This window comes from Balaenoptera acutorostrata, chromosome 4, assembly GCF_949987535.1.
Source record: "Balaenoptera acutorostrata chromosome 4, mBalAcu1.1, whole genome shotgun sequence".
NCBI lineage: Eukaryota > Metazoa > Chordata > Mammalia > Artiodactyla > Balaenopteridae > Balaenoptera > Balaenoptera acutorostrata.
In genome coordinates this window covers 95,828,941-95,842,693 of record NC_080067.1, presented here as the reverse complement: position 1 = coordinate 95,842,693, position 13,753 = coordinate 95,828,941, and the positions used below count along the sequence as shown (strand labels likewise).

The window sequence follows — 13,753 nt, the reverse complement described above, 5'->3', positions numbered from 1 at the left end:
AAAGACTCACAAAAACAAGCCCAAAACAATTAAGAAAATGGTAATAGGAATATACATATTGATAATAACCTTGAATGTAAATGGATTAAATGCACCAACCAAAAGACACAGACTGGATGAATGGATACAAAAACAAGACCCATATATATGCTGTCTACAAGAGACCCACTTCAGGTGTAGGGACACATACAGACTGAAACTGAAGGGATGGAAAAAGATATTCCATGCAAATGGAAATCAAAAGAAAGCTGGAGTAGCAATACGCATATCAGATAAAATAGACTTTAAAATAAAGAATGTTACAAGAGACAAGGAAAGACACTACATAATGATCAAGGGATCAATCCAAGAAGAAGATATAACAATTATAAATGTTTATGCACCCAACATAGGAGCACCTCAATACATAAGGCAAATGCTAACAACCATGAAAGGTGAAATCAACAGTAACACAATAATACTAGGAGACTTTAACATGCCACTTTCACCAATGGACAGATCATCCAAAATGAAAATAAATAAGGAAACACAAGCTTTAAATGACACAATAGACCAGATAGATTTAACTGGTATTTATAGAACATTTCACCCAAAAGTGGCAGGATACACTTTCTTCTCAAGTGCACACAGAACATTCTCCAGGATAGATCACATCATGGGTCACAAATCAAGCCTCAGAAAATTTAATAAAATTGAAATCGTATGAAGCTTCTTTTCTGACAACAATGCTATGAGATTGGAAATCAATTACAGGAAAAAAACTGTAAAAAACACAAATACATGTAGGTTAAACAGTGCACTACTAAATAACCAAGAGATCACTGAAGAAATCAAAGAAGAAATTAAAAAATACAAAGGAACAAGTGACAATGAAAAGATGATCCAAAACCTATGGGACACAGCAAAAGCAGTTCTAAGAAGGAAGTTTATAGCAATTCAATCTCACCTCAAGAAACAAGAAAAATCTCAAATAAACAATCTAACCCTACACTTAAAACAACTAGAGAAAGAAGAACAAAGAAAACCCAAAGTCAGTAGAAGGAAAGAAATCATAAAGATCAGAGCAGAAATAAATGAAATAGAAACAATAAGAAAACAATAGCAAAGATCAATAAAACTAAAATCTGGTTCTTTGAGAAAACAAACAAAATTGATAAACCCTTAGCCAGACGCATCAAGAAAAAAAGGGAGAGGATGCAAATCAATAAAATTAGAAATGAAAAAGGAGAAATCACAACTGACACTGCAGAAGTACAAAGAATTATAAGAGACTACTACAAACAACTATATGCCAATAAAATGCACAACCATGAAGAAATGGACAAATTCTTCGAAAGGTACAATTTTCCAAGACTGAACCAGGAAGAATTAGAAAATATAAACAGACATATCACAAGTAATGAAATTGAAACCATAATTAAAAATCTTTCAACAAACAAAAGTCCAGGACCAGATAGATAGAATTCACTTCACAGGCGAATTCTATCAAACATTTAGAGAAGAGCTAACACCCATCTTTCTCAAAGTCTTCCAAAAAATTGCAGGAGAAACACTTCCAAATTCATTCTATGAAGCCACCATCACCCTGATACCAAAGCCAGAAAAATATATCACAAAATAAGAAAATTATAGACCAATATCACTGATGAACATAGATGCAAAACTCCTGAACAGAGTACTAGCAAACAGAATCCAACAACACATTAAAAGCATCATACACCATGATCAAGTGGGATTTATCCCAGGGATGCAAGGATTCTTCAATATATGCAAATCAATCAATGTGATACACCACATTAACAAATTAAGGAATAAAAACCATATGATCTTCTCAACAGATGGAGAAAAAGCTTTTGACAAAATTCAACACCCATTTATGATAAAAACTCTCCAGAAAGTGGGCATAGGGGGAATCTACCTCAACATAATAAAGGCCATATACGTCAAACCCACAGCAAGCATCATACTCAATGGTGAAAAACTGAAAGCATTTCCACTAAGATCAGGAACAAGACAAGGATGTCCACTCTCGCCACTCTTATTCAACATAGTTTTAGAAGGCCTAGCCATGGCAATCGGAGAAGAAAAAGAAATAAAAAGAATACAAATTGGAAAAGAAGTAAAACTGTCACTGTTTGCAGATGACATAATACTATACATAGAAAATCCTGAAGATGCCACCAGAAAACTACTAGAACTAATCAGTGAATTTGGTAAGGTTGCAGGACACAAATTAATGCACAGAAATCTCTGGCATTCTTATACACCAACAATGAAAAATCAGAAAGAGAAATTAAGGAAATAATCCCACTTACCATCACAGTAAAAAGAATAAAATACCTAGGAATAAACCTGCCTAAGGAAGCAAAAGACTTGTACTCAGAAAACTATAAAACACTGATAAAAGAAATCAAAGATGACATAAACAGATGGAGAAATATGCCATGTTCTTGGATTGGAAGAATCAACATTGTGAAAATGACCACACTACCCAAAGCAATGTACAGATTCAATGCAATCCCTATCAAACTACCAATGGCATTCTTCACAGAATTAGAACAAAAAATGTTACAATTCGTATGGAAACACAAAAGACCCCGAATAGCCAAAGCAATCTTGAGAAAGAAAAATGGAGTTGGAGGAATCAGTCTCCCTGACTTCAAACTATACCACAAAGCTACAGTAATCAAGAGAGTATGGCACTGGCACAAAAACAGAAATATAGATCAATGGTACAGGATAGAATGCCCAGAGATAAATCCACACACATATGATCACCTAATTTACAACAAAGGAGGCAAGAACATACAATGGAGAAAAGACAGCCTCTTCAATAAGTGGTGCTGGGAAAACTTGACAGCTACATGTAAAAGAATGAAATTAGAACACTACATAACACCATACACAAAAATAAACTCCAAATGGATTAAAGACCTAGATGTAAGACCAGACACTATAAAACTCTTAGAGGAAAATATAGGGAAAACACTCTTTGATATAAACTACAGCAAGATCGTTTTTGACCCACCTCCTAGAGTAATGGAAATAAAAGCAAAAATAAACAAATGGGAGTTAATTAAACTTAAAAGCTTTTGCATAGCAAAGGAAATCATAAACAAGACAAAAAGACAACCCTCAGAATGGGAGAAAATATTTGCAAATGAAATAACAGACAAAGGATTAATCTCAAAAATATACAAACAGCTCATGGAGCTCAATATCAAAAAAAAACAAACAATCCAATTAAAAAATGGGTGGAAGACCTAAATAGACATTTCACTAAGGAAGACATACAGATGGCCAAGAGGCACATGAAAAGATGCTCAACATCACTAACTATTAGAGAAATGCAAATCAAAACTACAATGAGGTATCACCTCATACCAGTCAGAATGGCCATTATCAAAAAATCTAGAAACAATAAATGCTGGAAAGGGTATGATGAAAAGGGAACCCTCCTGCACTGTTGGTGGGAATGTAAATTGATACAGCCGCTATGGAGAACAGTGTGGAGGTTCCTTAAAAAACTAAAAATAACTACCATATGACCCAGCAATCCCACTACTGGACATATACTCTGAGAAAACCATAATTCAAAAAGAGACATGTACCACAATGTTCATTGCAGCACTATTTACAATAGCCAGGACATGGAAGCAACTTAAATGTCCAACAACAGATGAATGGCTAAAGAAGATGTGGCACATATATACAATGGAATATTACGCAGCCATAAAAAGAAACGAAATTGAGTTATTTGTAGTGAAGTGGATGGACCTAGAGTCTGTCATACAGAGTGAAGTAAGTCAGAAAGAGAAAAATAAATACCGTATGCTAACACATATATATGGAATCTTAAAAAAGAAAAAAGTACTGATGAACCTAGTTGCAGGGCAGGAATAAAGATGTAGACATAGAGAATGGACTTGAGGACACAGGTAGGAGGGGGAATCTGGGGTGAAGTGAGAGTAGCGTCGACATATATACACTACCGAATGTGAAATAGTTAGTGGGAAGCAGCAGCATAGCACAGGGAGATCAGCTTGGTGCTTTGCGATGACCTAAAGGGGTGGGATAGGGAGGATGGGAGGGAGGCTCAAGAGGGAGGGGATATGGGGACATATGTATGCATATGTCTCATTCACCTTGGTGTACAACAGAAACTAACACAGTATTGTGAAGCAATTATACTCCTATAAAGATCTATTTAAAAAAAAAAAAAAACACAATGAGACACCACCACCTTATACCCATTAAGATGGCTCTTATCAAAACAAAAACAAAAACAAAAAAAACCACAGAAAACAACAAGTGTTGGTGAGGATGTAGAAAAATTGGAACCCTTGTGCATTGCTGGTGACAATGGAAAATGGTGCAGCCACCATGGAAAACAATATGGTGGTTCCTTAAAAAATTAAACATAGAATTTCCATTTAATCCAGCAATTCCACTTCTAGGTATATACACAAAAGAAGTGAAAACACAGACTCAAACAGATATTTGAACACTAATGTTCACAGCAGCATTATTCACACTAGCGAAAAGTGGAAGTAACTCAAGTGTTTATAAAGAGATGAATGGATAAACAAAAAGTAGAATATACATACGATAGAATGTTATGCAGCCTTAGAAAGGAATGAAATTCTAACACTTAGTAACAACATGTCTTGAAGACATGATGCTGAGTGAAATAGACCAGACACAAAAGGACAATATATATTGTATGAATGCACTTATATGAGGTACCCAGAGTAGTCAAATTCATAGAGACAGAAAGTAGACTAAAATTTTCCAGGGGTTAGGGGTAGGGGGTAATAGGAAATTATTGTTTTATGGGTATAAAGTTTCAGTTTGGGATGATGAGAAAGTTCTGGAGATGAATAGTGGTGATGGTTGCACAACAATGTGAAAGTACTTAATGCCACTAATATGTACAGTTAAAATGGGTAAAATTTTATGTTGTGTATATTTTACCACAATTAAACATATAAAATTTAAAAATTATTTGTTGAAAGATTTGAATGAATGTTTTTCCCTTTTTGCTGTGATTGCCGGGAATTTTAATATTAAATGAAATAATTACGAATATGATTCCTTCTTTTCATAATTGTGATTTTCTATTTTGATGATCATTCTAGACAGATAACTCATTATAGATCTTTTTGGTAAGCAGGCACGACTATAGAGTTTTAGAATATGAATAAAAAACAAAGGGAAAAGAAGCCATTTTGTTTTCAACCCAGTGGAAACTCCTGCTTTGGAATTCTACAGATCTTTGTTCACACCTTCATTATGTCACTTCGTACATCTCATGGTAATTTGTTCCTTTTTCTGTTTTTCTCAATAGTCTATATGCTGAAGGCAGGCTACGTCTTAGTCAACCCTATGTCACCCAAGTTTAGCAAATTTACTGGCATCATCAATAATTAATTAAGGAATGTGTCTTATCCTGAGATACAAGGATTCTAATTCAGAATGGTGGCTGAGAGAATAATTTGGGGGAACAGCAACTGAGGGAGATTGCTGATTAATTTCAACATTTTCCAAAAACTAAGAGGTGAGGTTAACTGCAGGGAAAAGGGGAGCAGGGCTGGGGTCAGGGATTTGAAGAGCATACATGCCATGTCTTTAAAGTAATCCTTACTTTCTGTGCCATCTGCTTCTACTTGCTCTTCTCTGGGTTTCTGTTTAAATTTCATGTTTCCAAAGTACAGGATGGCTCCAGTGAGTTTATAGGATCCGTACTTCTCATCAGGAAGAAAGCCCAAAATGTCCATGGCTTGCTGTAAAAAGAGAAGCAGATGGCCAAGTCTTCATTTGCCTAATGGCTGCAGTAAGCACCTCACCCCCGCTGTGTGTCACACCTCCCTCCACTCAGTGGGCTGTGGGCTGCCAGGAAGACAGATCACCACAGCCCTGAAGTGAAGTGTGACAGCTCTGTTCAAAGCAATGCAAATTGGCCCTGTTGGTGCTTGGTCACCCGCAGTCTGCTTATCCCTTTAAAAGAGAATTAGGAAGGCTTATGACTTGACTTGTTTAATTTCCAGTAGTTTTAGAACTTTCCTCGGCTGCCCTGCCCCCAGCCTCTCCTTTCCAATAATCTATCATTAACTGGCTATATGAGCTAAATTATTTTGCCTTTCATGGTTATGGAAGAAAGTAGCACCATATCTGATAGGTTGCTTATTTCTGGGATCCCATATGTTCTCCCAACTTTATTCCAGATACATTTTAAAGACTGGCAAAAGGAAGTATTTAAGAAAAGAAAAACCATGTCACCAAAGAACAGCATCCTAGGAAGCCACTGCACATGGTAAGAAGTGTGTTCTCACACACTCCAGGAGGATGGAAATCGGTACAATCTTTCTAGTGGTTAATTTAGAATATGTATCAAGAGACTATTAAAAAATTCATAATCCTACCTAGTAATTTCACTTTTAGGAATCTAGCATAAGGTGACTCTGATATATAGAAAAAGCACTCACCAACAAAGACGTTCACCACAGTAGGAAAAAAAAAAAAAACCCACAACCTTGAGTCTAACAGTAGGAGAATGATTAAATAAACTATAGAATTAATGTCTGATAAAATATTAAGTATCCATTTAAATGTTTACGAAGTTTGTAATAACACTAAAAATGCTTAAGAATAATCAAAAACGCAAACTATATATCACATAGCATATGCAGTATGATTATAATCTTTGATTTTAAAAAAAACACCAAAACAACTATGTAACAACAATCCCAAATAGAAAAAAAGACTAAAAGCAGTGATTGTCACTGAGTTGAAGCATCTTCCTACTATTCCATATGTACCGAAGTCACTATATTGACAAAATAAATAAGTATAAAACTTTGGACAGAAACCGTCCTGGAGGGGCTCCTTCCACTCTCCACCCCCAGGGGAAGGAAGGTCACTTCTCCAGGACCCTTTGGAAGAGAGGAGATCTGAGATGCTTTCTTTCATTTCTCATTGCCATTACCAGACTTTGATAACTCACAAGCCTTACATCTGTGGCCAGCAATTCTTCAGCATCATCCGAGCTCTCCAGAGCAACTGCTCCATGAGAGCAAAAGTGAAAGTCAGAGGGATTTTCAGACACCAGGAGCATATCTGCAGTGGGAAAACCATCAGTTAAACAGCTTAAAGAAATCCACAAGGCTTTAGAAAATAAGCGACCAATATTCACAGTTTACTCTTACGGCTTACAGCATACTTGTAAACGAGCCAAAATAAAAGCCATATTCTACACCCAAACCTCTGCAATCAATTTCTGCCCTCTATTAACTTGTCAGTCATGTGTTAATGCCTCCCAAGAGAAGACCAGGCAGGCCAAATCTGAAAGCAGATTCAATTGCAGCAGCTTGAATTGGTGTGCAAAAAAAACAGATAATGCATGTTGGTGAAACTTTGAAAACAGGAATTTGGCCTAGATACGTGGTTGAGGGCCAGAGGACAAAAAGTGGTTTGTAAATTATAACAGGCCTGAGCTTCAAAAGCTAGGAAGCAGGCCGACCCTGGGGTCAGCACCCAGGGAACATTAGCAGTGTAATCCTGTCACATCACGTGATTTGAAGCAGTTGACTTTTCTACTCCTCCCTATTAGGAGGCTGAGTCTGTCTTTCAAGGGATCCATAAATCAGCTACTGTGTTCAGTGCTGCACCTCTGATATGTCTAAGACTCCTGACGTGATTCACTTAGTCAGGAAGCATAATGCAAGCTGAAGCCAAGGCAAGCTGTCAGCAGCACATCTGCAACCGAAGTGGCCAAATCACATTAACCTCTTAAAGCCTGACACTCGCTCCCAGTGAAGTTTTTTGAGCCAATCAGAGTTTTGTTTAGCACTCAATGGAGTGAGGCTCTAATATCTTGAACCCCAAATCTCAGAAACAAAGAAATTGGGCTATGTGAATGTTCATAGCAGCTCTATTTGGAGGCAACCCAGATGTCCATCAATAATTAACAAAACATTGTCTATCCACACAATGGATTATTATTACTTAGCAAACAAACGAATGAACTATGAATATGTGCTACAACATGGAAGGATCTCAAAATAATTATGCTGAGTGAAATAAGCCAGAAAAAAAAGAGTATATACTGCATGATTCCATCTTATAAAGTTCTAGAAAGGCAATCTAATCTATAGATTGAAGAAAGCATATTAGTGACAGAAAACATATTAGTGGTTTTCTAGGGACTGGGTTAGGAGACGAGGGCTTGAGGGAGTGAGAATGGGCAGGAAGGAGGGATTACAAGAGATAACGAGAAAACTTTTGAATGGATACGTACATTATTTTGATTGTGGTGATGGTTTCACCTCATAGATACATATGTCAATACTTACACTTAGGTCAATAATACTTTGATAAAGCTATTGGATAAAAGTAATTGGGCTAGCCCAAAAGAAATCAGGCTGAATGCAAGTACAATATATAACTTAAATAGAAATATAATTCATAATAATTTTTAAAAGTATTTACTTCAATGGTGATTCAAATGTCCCTGAAATGTTACTACTTCTCAGGAATCTCCTTATATTCTTCCTTATGCTTCACTTTATATCAACAAATATTTGTTTGAGATCCAATAATATGCCAGGCATTATTGTAAGTTTTAGGGATACATCAGTGAAAAAAAAATCCCATTCCTGCCCTCATAAAGCTTATATTCAAACAGGAGGAGACAGAAGTAAAAAAAAAAAAAATGAGTAAAATATTTGACATGTAAGATAGTAATTGCTATGGAGATAAATAAAAGCAGGGAAAGGGAGTAAAATGTGTTGGAGATGCAGAGTTGCAGTTTTTAATAGGGTGATCAGGGAAGGCCTCCACAAGGTCAAGTTTGAGTTATGGGAGAGAATCATGCATAAGTAGGGAAAGAATGTTCCAGAAAGAAAAAAGCCAATGCAAAGGCCCTGGGGTGGAAGGTTGATTGGGATTTTGAGTGGCTACAGTTGGTCAAAGAAGGGGTAGATCATGAGGTCAGAGAGGCATCAAGAGTGTCTCACAGGCTATGTTGAGGATTTGGGCATTTCTGGTCTATGTGAGATATGAAGCCATTACAGGTTTTTGAGCAGAGGAGTGACATGATCTGATTTTTTTTTTTTTAATTTACTATGGCTGCTGGTTAAAGACAGAGGGACAGGGTGGGAGCAGGGATACCAGGAAAGGGTTAATTCAGGAGGGAGATGATGGTACTTGACTGGGAGAATAACAACAGACATGGTGAGAAGTAGCCAGAGCTTGGGTTTTGAAAGTAGAGTCAACAGGATTTGCTGATGGAACAAATGAGAATAATGTGGGAGAAAGGCTGATCAAGGATAACTCCAAGGGTTTGTGCCCAGGCAAGTGGAAGGATGGAGATGCCTTCAGCCAACCTGGGAAACACTGTGGTAGGAGCAGGTCTCGCGGGGTGGAGTTCAGGAACTAGGTTGTAGGCATATGAAGTTTGAGACGCCTATTCAACATCCAAGCAGAGACATAAAAGAGTCAGTTAGCTATCAGTCTGAAATACTAAAGAAAAGTCTGGACTTATGATCCAAATTCGCAAGTCATCAGATAGAAATCTTTAAAGCGGTCAGTCTAGCTGATCTATCACCACAAGATAGAGCCAAGGACTGAGCTCCAGGGCACTCTGAAGTCATGGACTGGATGAAAGAGAGAAACCTGCAAAGCTATGCCCAGAGATTTAGGAGAGAAACAAGGGAGGGTGGTATACTAGAAGCCAAGGGGGGGAGATTTTCAAGGAAGAGGGAGTCAGCAGGGGTATCAAATACTGTCCTGACTGTATACTGTCAATAATTTCTCTCTATATTCTTTTGCAACGTTCATTCATGACTTTACTGATGACTCTCAAATCTACATTTATTTTCTGAGCTCCAGACCTAGTCTCCAACTTCCCATTGGACATTTCAATGTGGACGGCCATAGGTAGCTTAAACCCAACATTACCACAACCAGATCGATGATGTTTTCCTTATCTTCCCTGAAGCTATTCCTCTTCTGTGGTTCCTTATGCCAGTGAATGTCACCACCACACCCAGGCCAGACATCTGAGTGCTACAATGTCCTGTCCCTTCACCTCCTTCACAGCTCAGATACAGACATCATCTCCATGTCTTTCAAATCAAAGCATTTGTTTAATCTTTATTCTCTACCATAGGTATATGCTATGGGAGGACGTAAGGATACAAAACTAAAATAGTCCTTTCCCTCGAGGAGGCTAGAGGAATCACACACCTAAACAGTGCAGGAAACACTGCTTTGTGTCTTTAGGCGGTGGGGCATGTTTCAGTGGCTGACTCGTTAAAAAAAAAAATCTACTTTCCAAGATTGCTTTGCCACGAATTACCTGTTAGATCATTCTAGATCAACCTTTTGTAGAATTTTCATTTTACTCTCATGTTTATTATGTCATTTTTGATCATTTTCATCCTGGTCATGATGATCAAATGTGCTATATCTGACATTATTTTCTGCATGTTAAATATAGGAAAATGGAAGGTTAGAAAGGCTCACTATTTGCCCAGGGTCAAATTAATGATAAAATGAATATAGAACACAGTCTCTAGTGTTTCTGTTAGACTACGCCACCCACTACTGGAACCTGTATGAGTAAACATGACGGGATTCCATTTCCTCCTTTGTCATAGACAGAAGGAGGGTCTTACTTCTGTGCAAGCTCAACACTGGACAAACACAGAGGGAGACAGAGCAGGGGGCAAGAACGCCACATGCCCAAGGACGAGAGGACCAGGTGGAGGAAAGAGCCAAGATTCAGGAGGGGGCTGGTAATAAGACAGAATGGTGAGCCCAAGTGCTATATATGCATTTCTCCCTCAGCCCCTCCCCGCTTCCAGATGCATCATTTCTGCAAGTCACTCAGCACGCCCGATGGACTTTCCTTCTATCTCCTTACAACCAGAAGCATGGCTGCCGCAATGGTAACCATTCCCTGGAGCAGCTGCCCTCAGCATAAAGTGGTGGTTCCAAAGAATGTCAAGGCTAGAAGCATGAATGAGGAACTCTGAAAGGCCTTTAGATCAAACATCTCCCCCGCCCTGGGCCTTATCAAAACTTATTTTCAAGGAACAGTAAATTTTAACTGGTTTGAGACTTGAGGTTATCTCAGAGGAGTATCATGTAAACAGGGATTCCTTTATTTAATTAATTTCTTTCTACCACAGGAAATGGCCTTGAGAGAATGAGAAAAAAAACTAAATGCATTTTTATGAGACACTATTGGAGTCAGAGAGACTGTCTAGGCCAGTAAGGCCCCACAACGGAAGATTGTTGACCAGGCTGGGGCACCTGGAGGACGGGAGGAGGCAGGTGGGGACCGGGGGTGTGTCAGGAAGGTTGGGGGTAGGGTAGAAAGAGAGGGGACGAGGGGATGCTAAAGGTAAAAGTCAACTGCTTCACAATTCCAAAAAGTACAGGTGTCAACCGTTATACACGTTCATTTCTAGGGCCCACTCTCCAGTAGGAGATGCAGAGAGCCCATTAAGGGTGAGTGTTTTATCACTCAAGGCTTTGTTTCATGTCATCCTGACATTAAATTTTACTTTCTGAATGGCTGAATGTTCTCCAAGACAGTGCTCACTATGGAAAGGAGTGAAGCTGACACTGGGCCAAAAATAAACAGTTTAGGATCTCACAAATGAAGTTCTGTAGCTAGTGCCTCAATGCCACATCACCCGTCATTACCTGTTCCTCAGTGCTGCCGTGTACAGCTGAAGAGGTTGTGCACTGCCCAACTCCAGAGAGAATCATTCACATAGTCTATGGTTTGAATTACATTCTCTGGAGTTGGGAAGCACACAATCTGCACAATCATACACACATCTTATGCCCCCTAATAACCAGTGGGGAGAAAGTGAGTAAAGATATGAGACTAGTTCAAGAGAGACCTAATGGGTAAAGAGGGTAAACTGAATATGCTCCAGAAGAGGAGGTCCAGACTCTGACCATTTCCTTCCCCAGAGGCATTCAGGGCACCAGTAGACATTCTCAGGCGCACCTCTTGGCAAGCACCACTGTGTATTACTGTCACTTTACGGAGTGAGTTCTCAGAGTATTAGGCAAAGTGTCAAGGATTCTAAGAGTCAAGGACTTGTTCCCTGACCTCCCCTCCTGAAGTTTACACAACAGTTGAATAGCAAGAGTGAGCATGATAAATAAATAAAAAGAAAAAAATCAAATAAAAGAAGAGAAAAAGGAAGATATATGCCAGACCAAGATATACAGATGATGTTGAGAACTAAAGGATTTCAAGGAGCCTTATCTGAAGGGACTGGGGAAGTGGGTTCTAGCTGTACCTGGAACAAGGATCAGCCTTAACTGAAAGGAAAGGGGAGATGAGATCTTCCAGGCCAGGTAGAGGCTAAATGAGGACTGGCTCTGGGATGACACATCACTCCATTTCCTTGGCTTCTTCAGTGGGTGGCCAGCCTCTGCTGTCATTTTTCACACCCGATTCGTTTGTCATACACAAATGCTCCTATTTTTGGAAATTTGGACACAGTCCTCGTACTGCTAAGCTCTGCCCTCTTGTGTCACTCCCCAGGACACTCTAAAGCTCTTCTTTGGCAGCCATGAATAGAAAGAGTTTAAAATTTTCAAATACCCCAAAGAATGACAATTGGTGCCGTAAACAAATGAACTGACAATACCCAATTTGCACCACCAGATGTCAGCCTTTGTACACTAATCAATTTCAGCAGCCCACAGACTGACCAAAGTACATGAATTCATGATAAGCATGAATTTTCCATAGCAGCCCAGTCTTCAGATCGTTCTATTAGTAAACAGAGAAGCTCCAAAAACTCTTGCAGTCACTGTTGGCACTCACATTGGACCCTTTGTGTCAGATACCCTGCACAGCATAGAAATGAGAGTCAAGAATGTTAGATTTGGCAGGGCTAGTCAAAGGAAGACCAAAACAAAAAAAACAAAAAACAAAAAAAAAAACCTGTTCCAGGGTTAGGTAGAGGGAAGGTGGGAAAGAGAGTAGATGCTGCTTTCTTATCACCAGCTGCACCCATGGCAAAAATAACTGTCCAGTTTGTAGAGCTTTCTCCATTTGGTGAGAACAATTTGGAGTTGAAGACCATGTAGTCAAAATGCTGCTGGATTTATACCATACTTCATCTAAGCATAATGGTCTGGGGGGGATTGTTCCCCATCAATTTGCTCACCTGGATTTCCAATCTCATCCCACAGTCACTCCTGTGGGAGTACTGTTGTCCTCAGTGACAGATGCAATACCTTTGAAATCCAATCAGCTTGTCCATCTCCCCTTCCAATGACTTTCCATAGCACTCGAGATGTAAACTCTCGTCATAACCTGGAAGGTGCTGCTTGGTCTGACCCAGCCTATCTGCTCGTACATTACACCCTCCACCCCTCCATTCTGCCCCCCACGGTGGCCATTGTTCTATTCCAAGAGTAAACCAAATGCATTCCTGCATCAGGGCCTTTGCACTCGCTGTTACTTCCTCCTGGAAATTTCTTCCTGGAAATCTTTGCCTACTTGTTCCCTTACTCATCCAGATGTCTGGAAAAACATTGCCTTCTTCTTCCCCGCCACCTCCCTTGCCAAGAAGCTTTCGGGATCTTAGTTCCTTAGTTCCCTGACCAGGGATCAAACCCGGGCCCCTGCAGTAGGAACATCAAGTCCTAACCACTGGACAGCCAGGGGATTCCCAAAACATTGCCTTCTTAGAGAAGTCTTATCTGACCCTTCTAT

The 13,753-nt window shown here is 39.1% G+C and overlaps 1 protein-coding gene across 1 annotated transcript in view; it reads right to left on the bottom strand.

Annotated features, from left to right (window-relative positions):
• The window catches only part of MYH15 (myosin heavy chain 15), a 167,654-nt gene that overhangs the window by 134,185 nt on the left and 19,716 nt on the right, over window positions 1-13,753 (bottom strand). Inside the window, 3 exon segments of the mRNA XM_028167709.2 lie at window positions 5,645-5,783; window positions 7,013-7,116; window positions 13,376-13,380. Of these exon segments, the coding sequence (XP_028023510.2) occupies window positions 5,645-5,783; window positions 7,013-7,116; window positions 13,376-13,380 (248 nt within the window).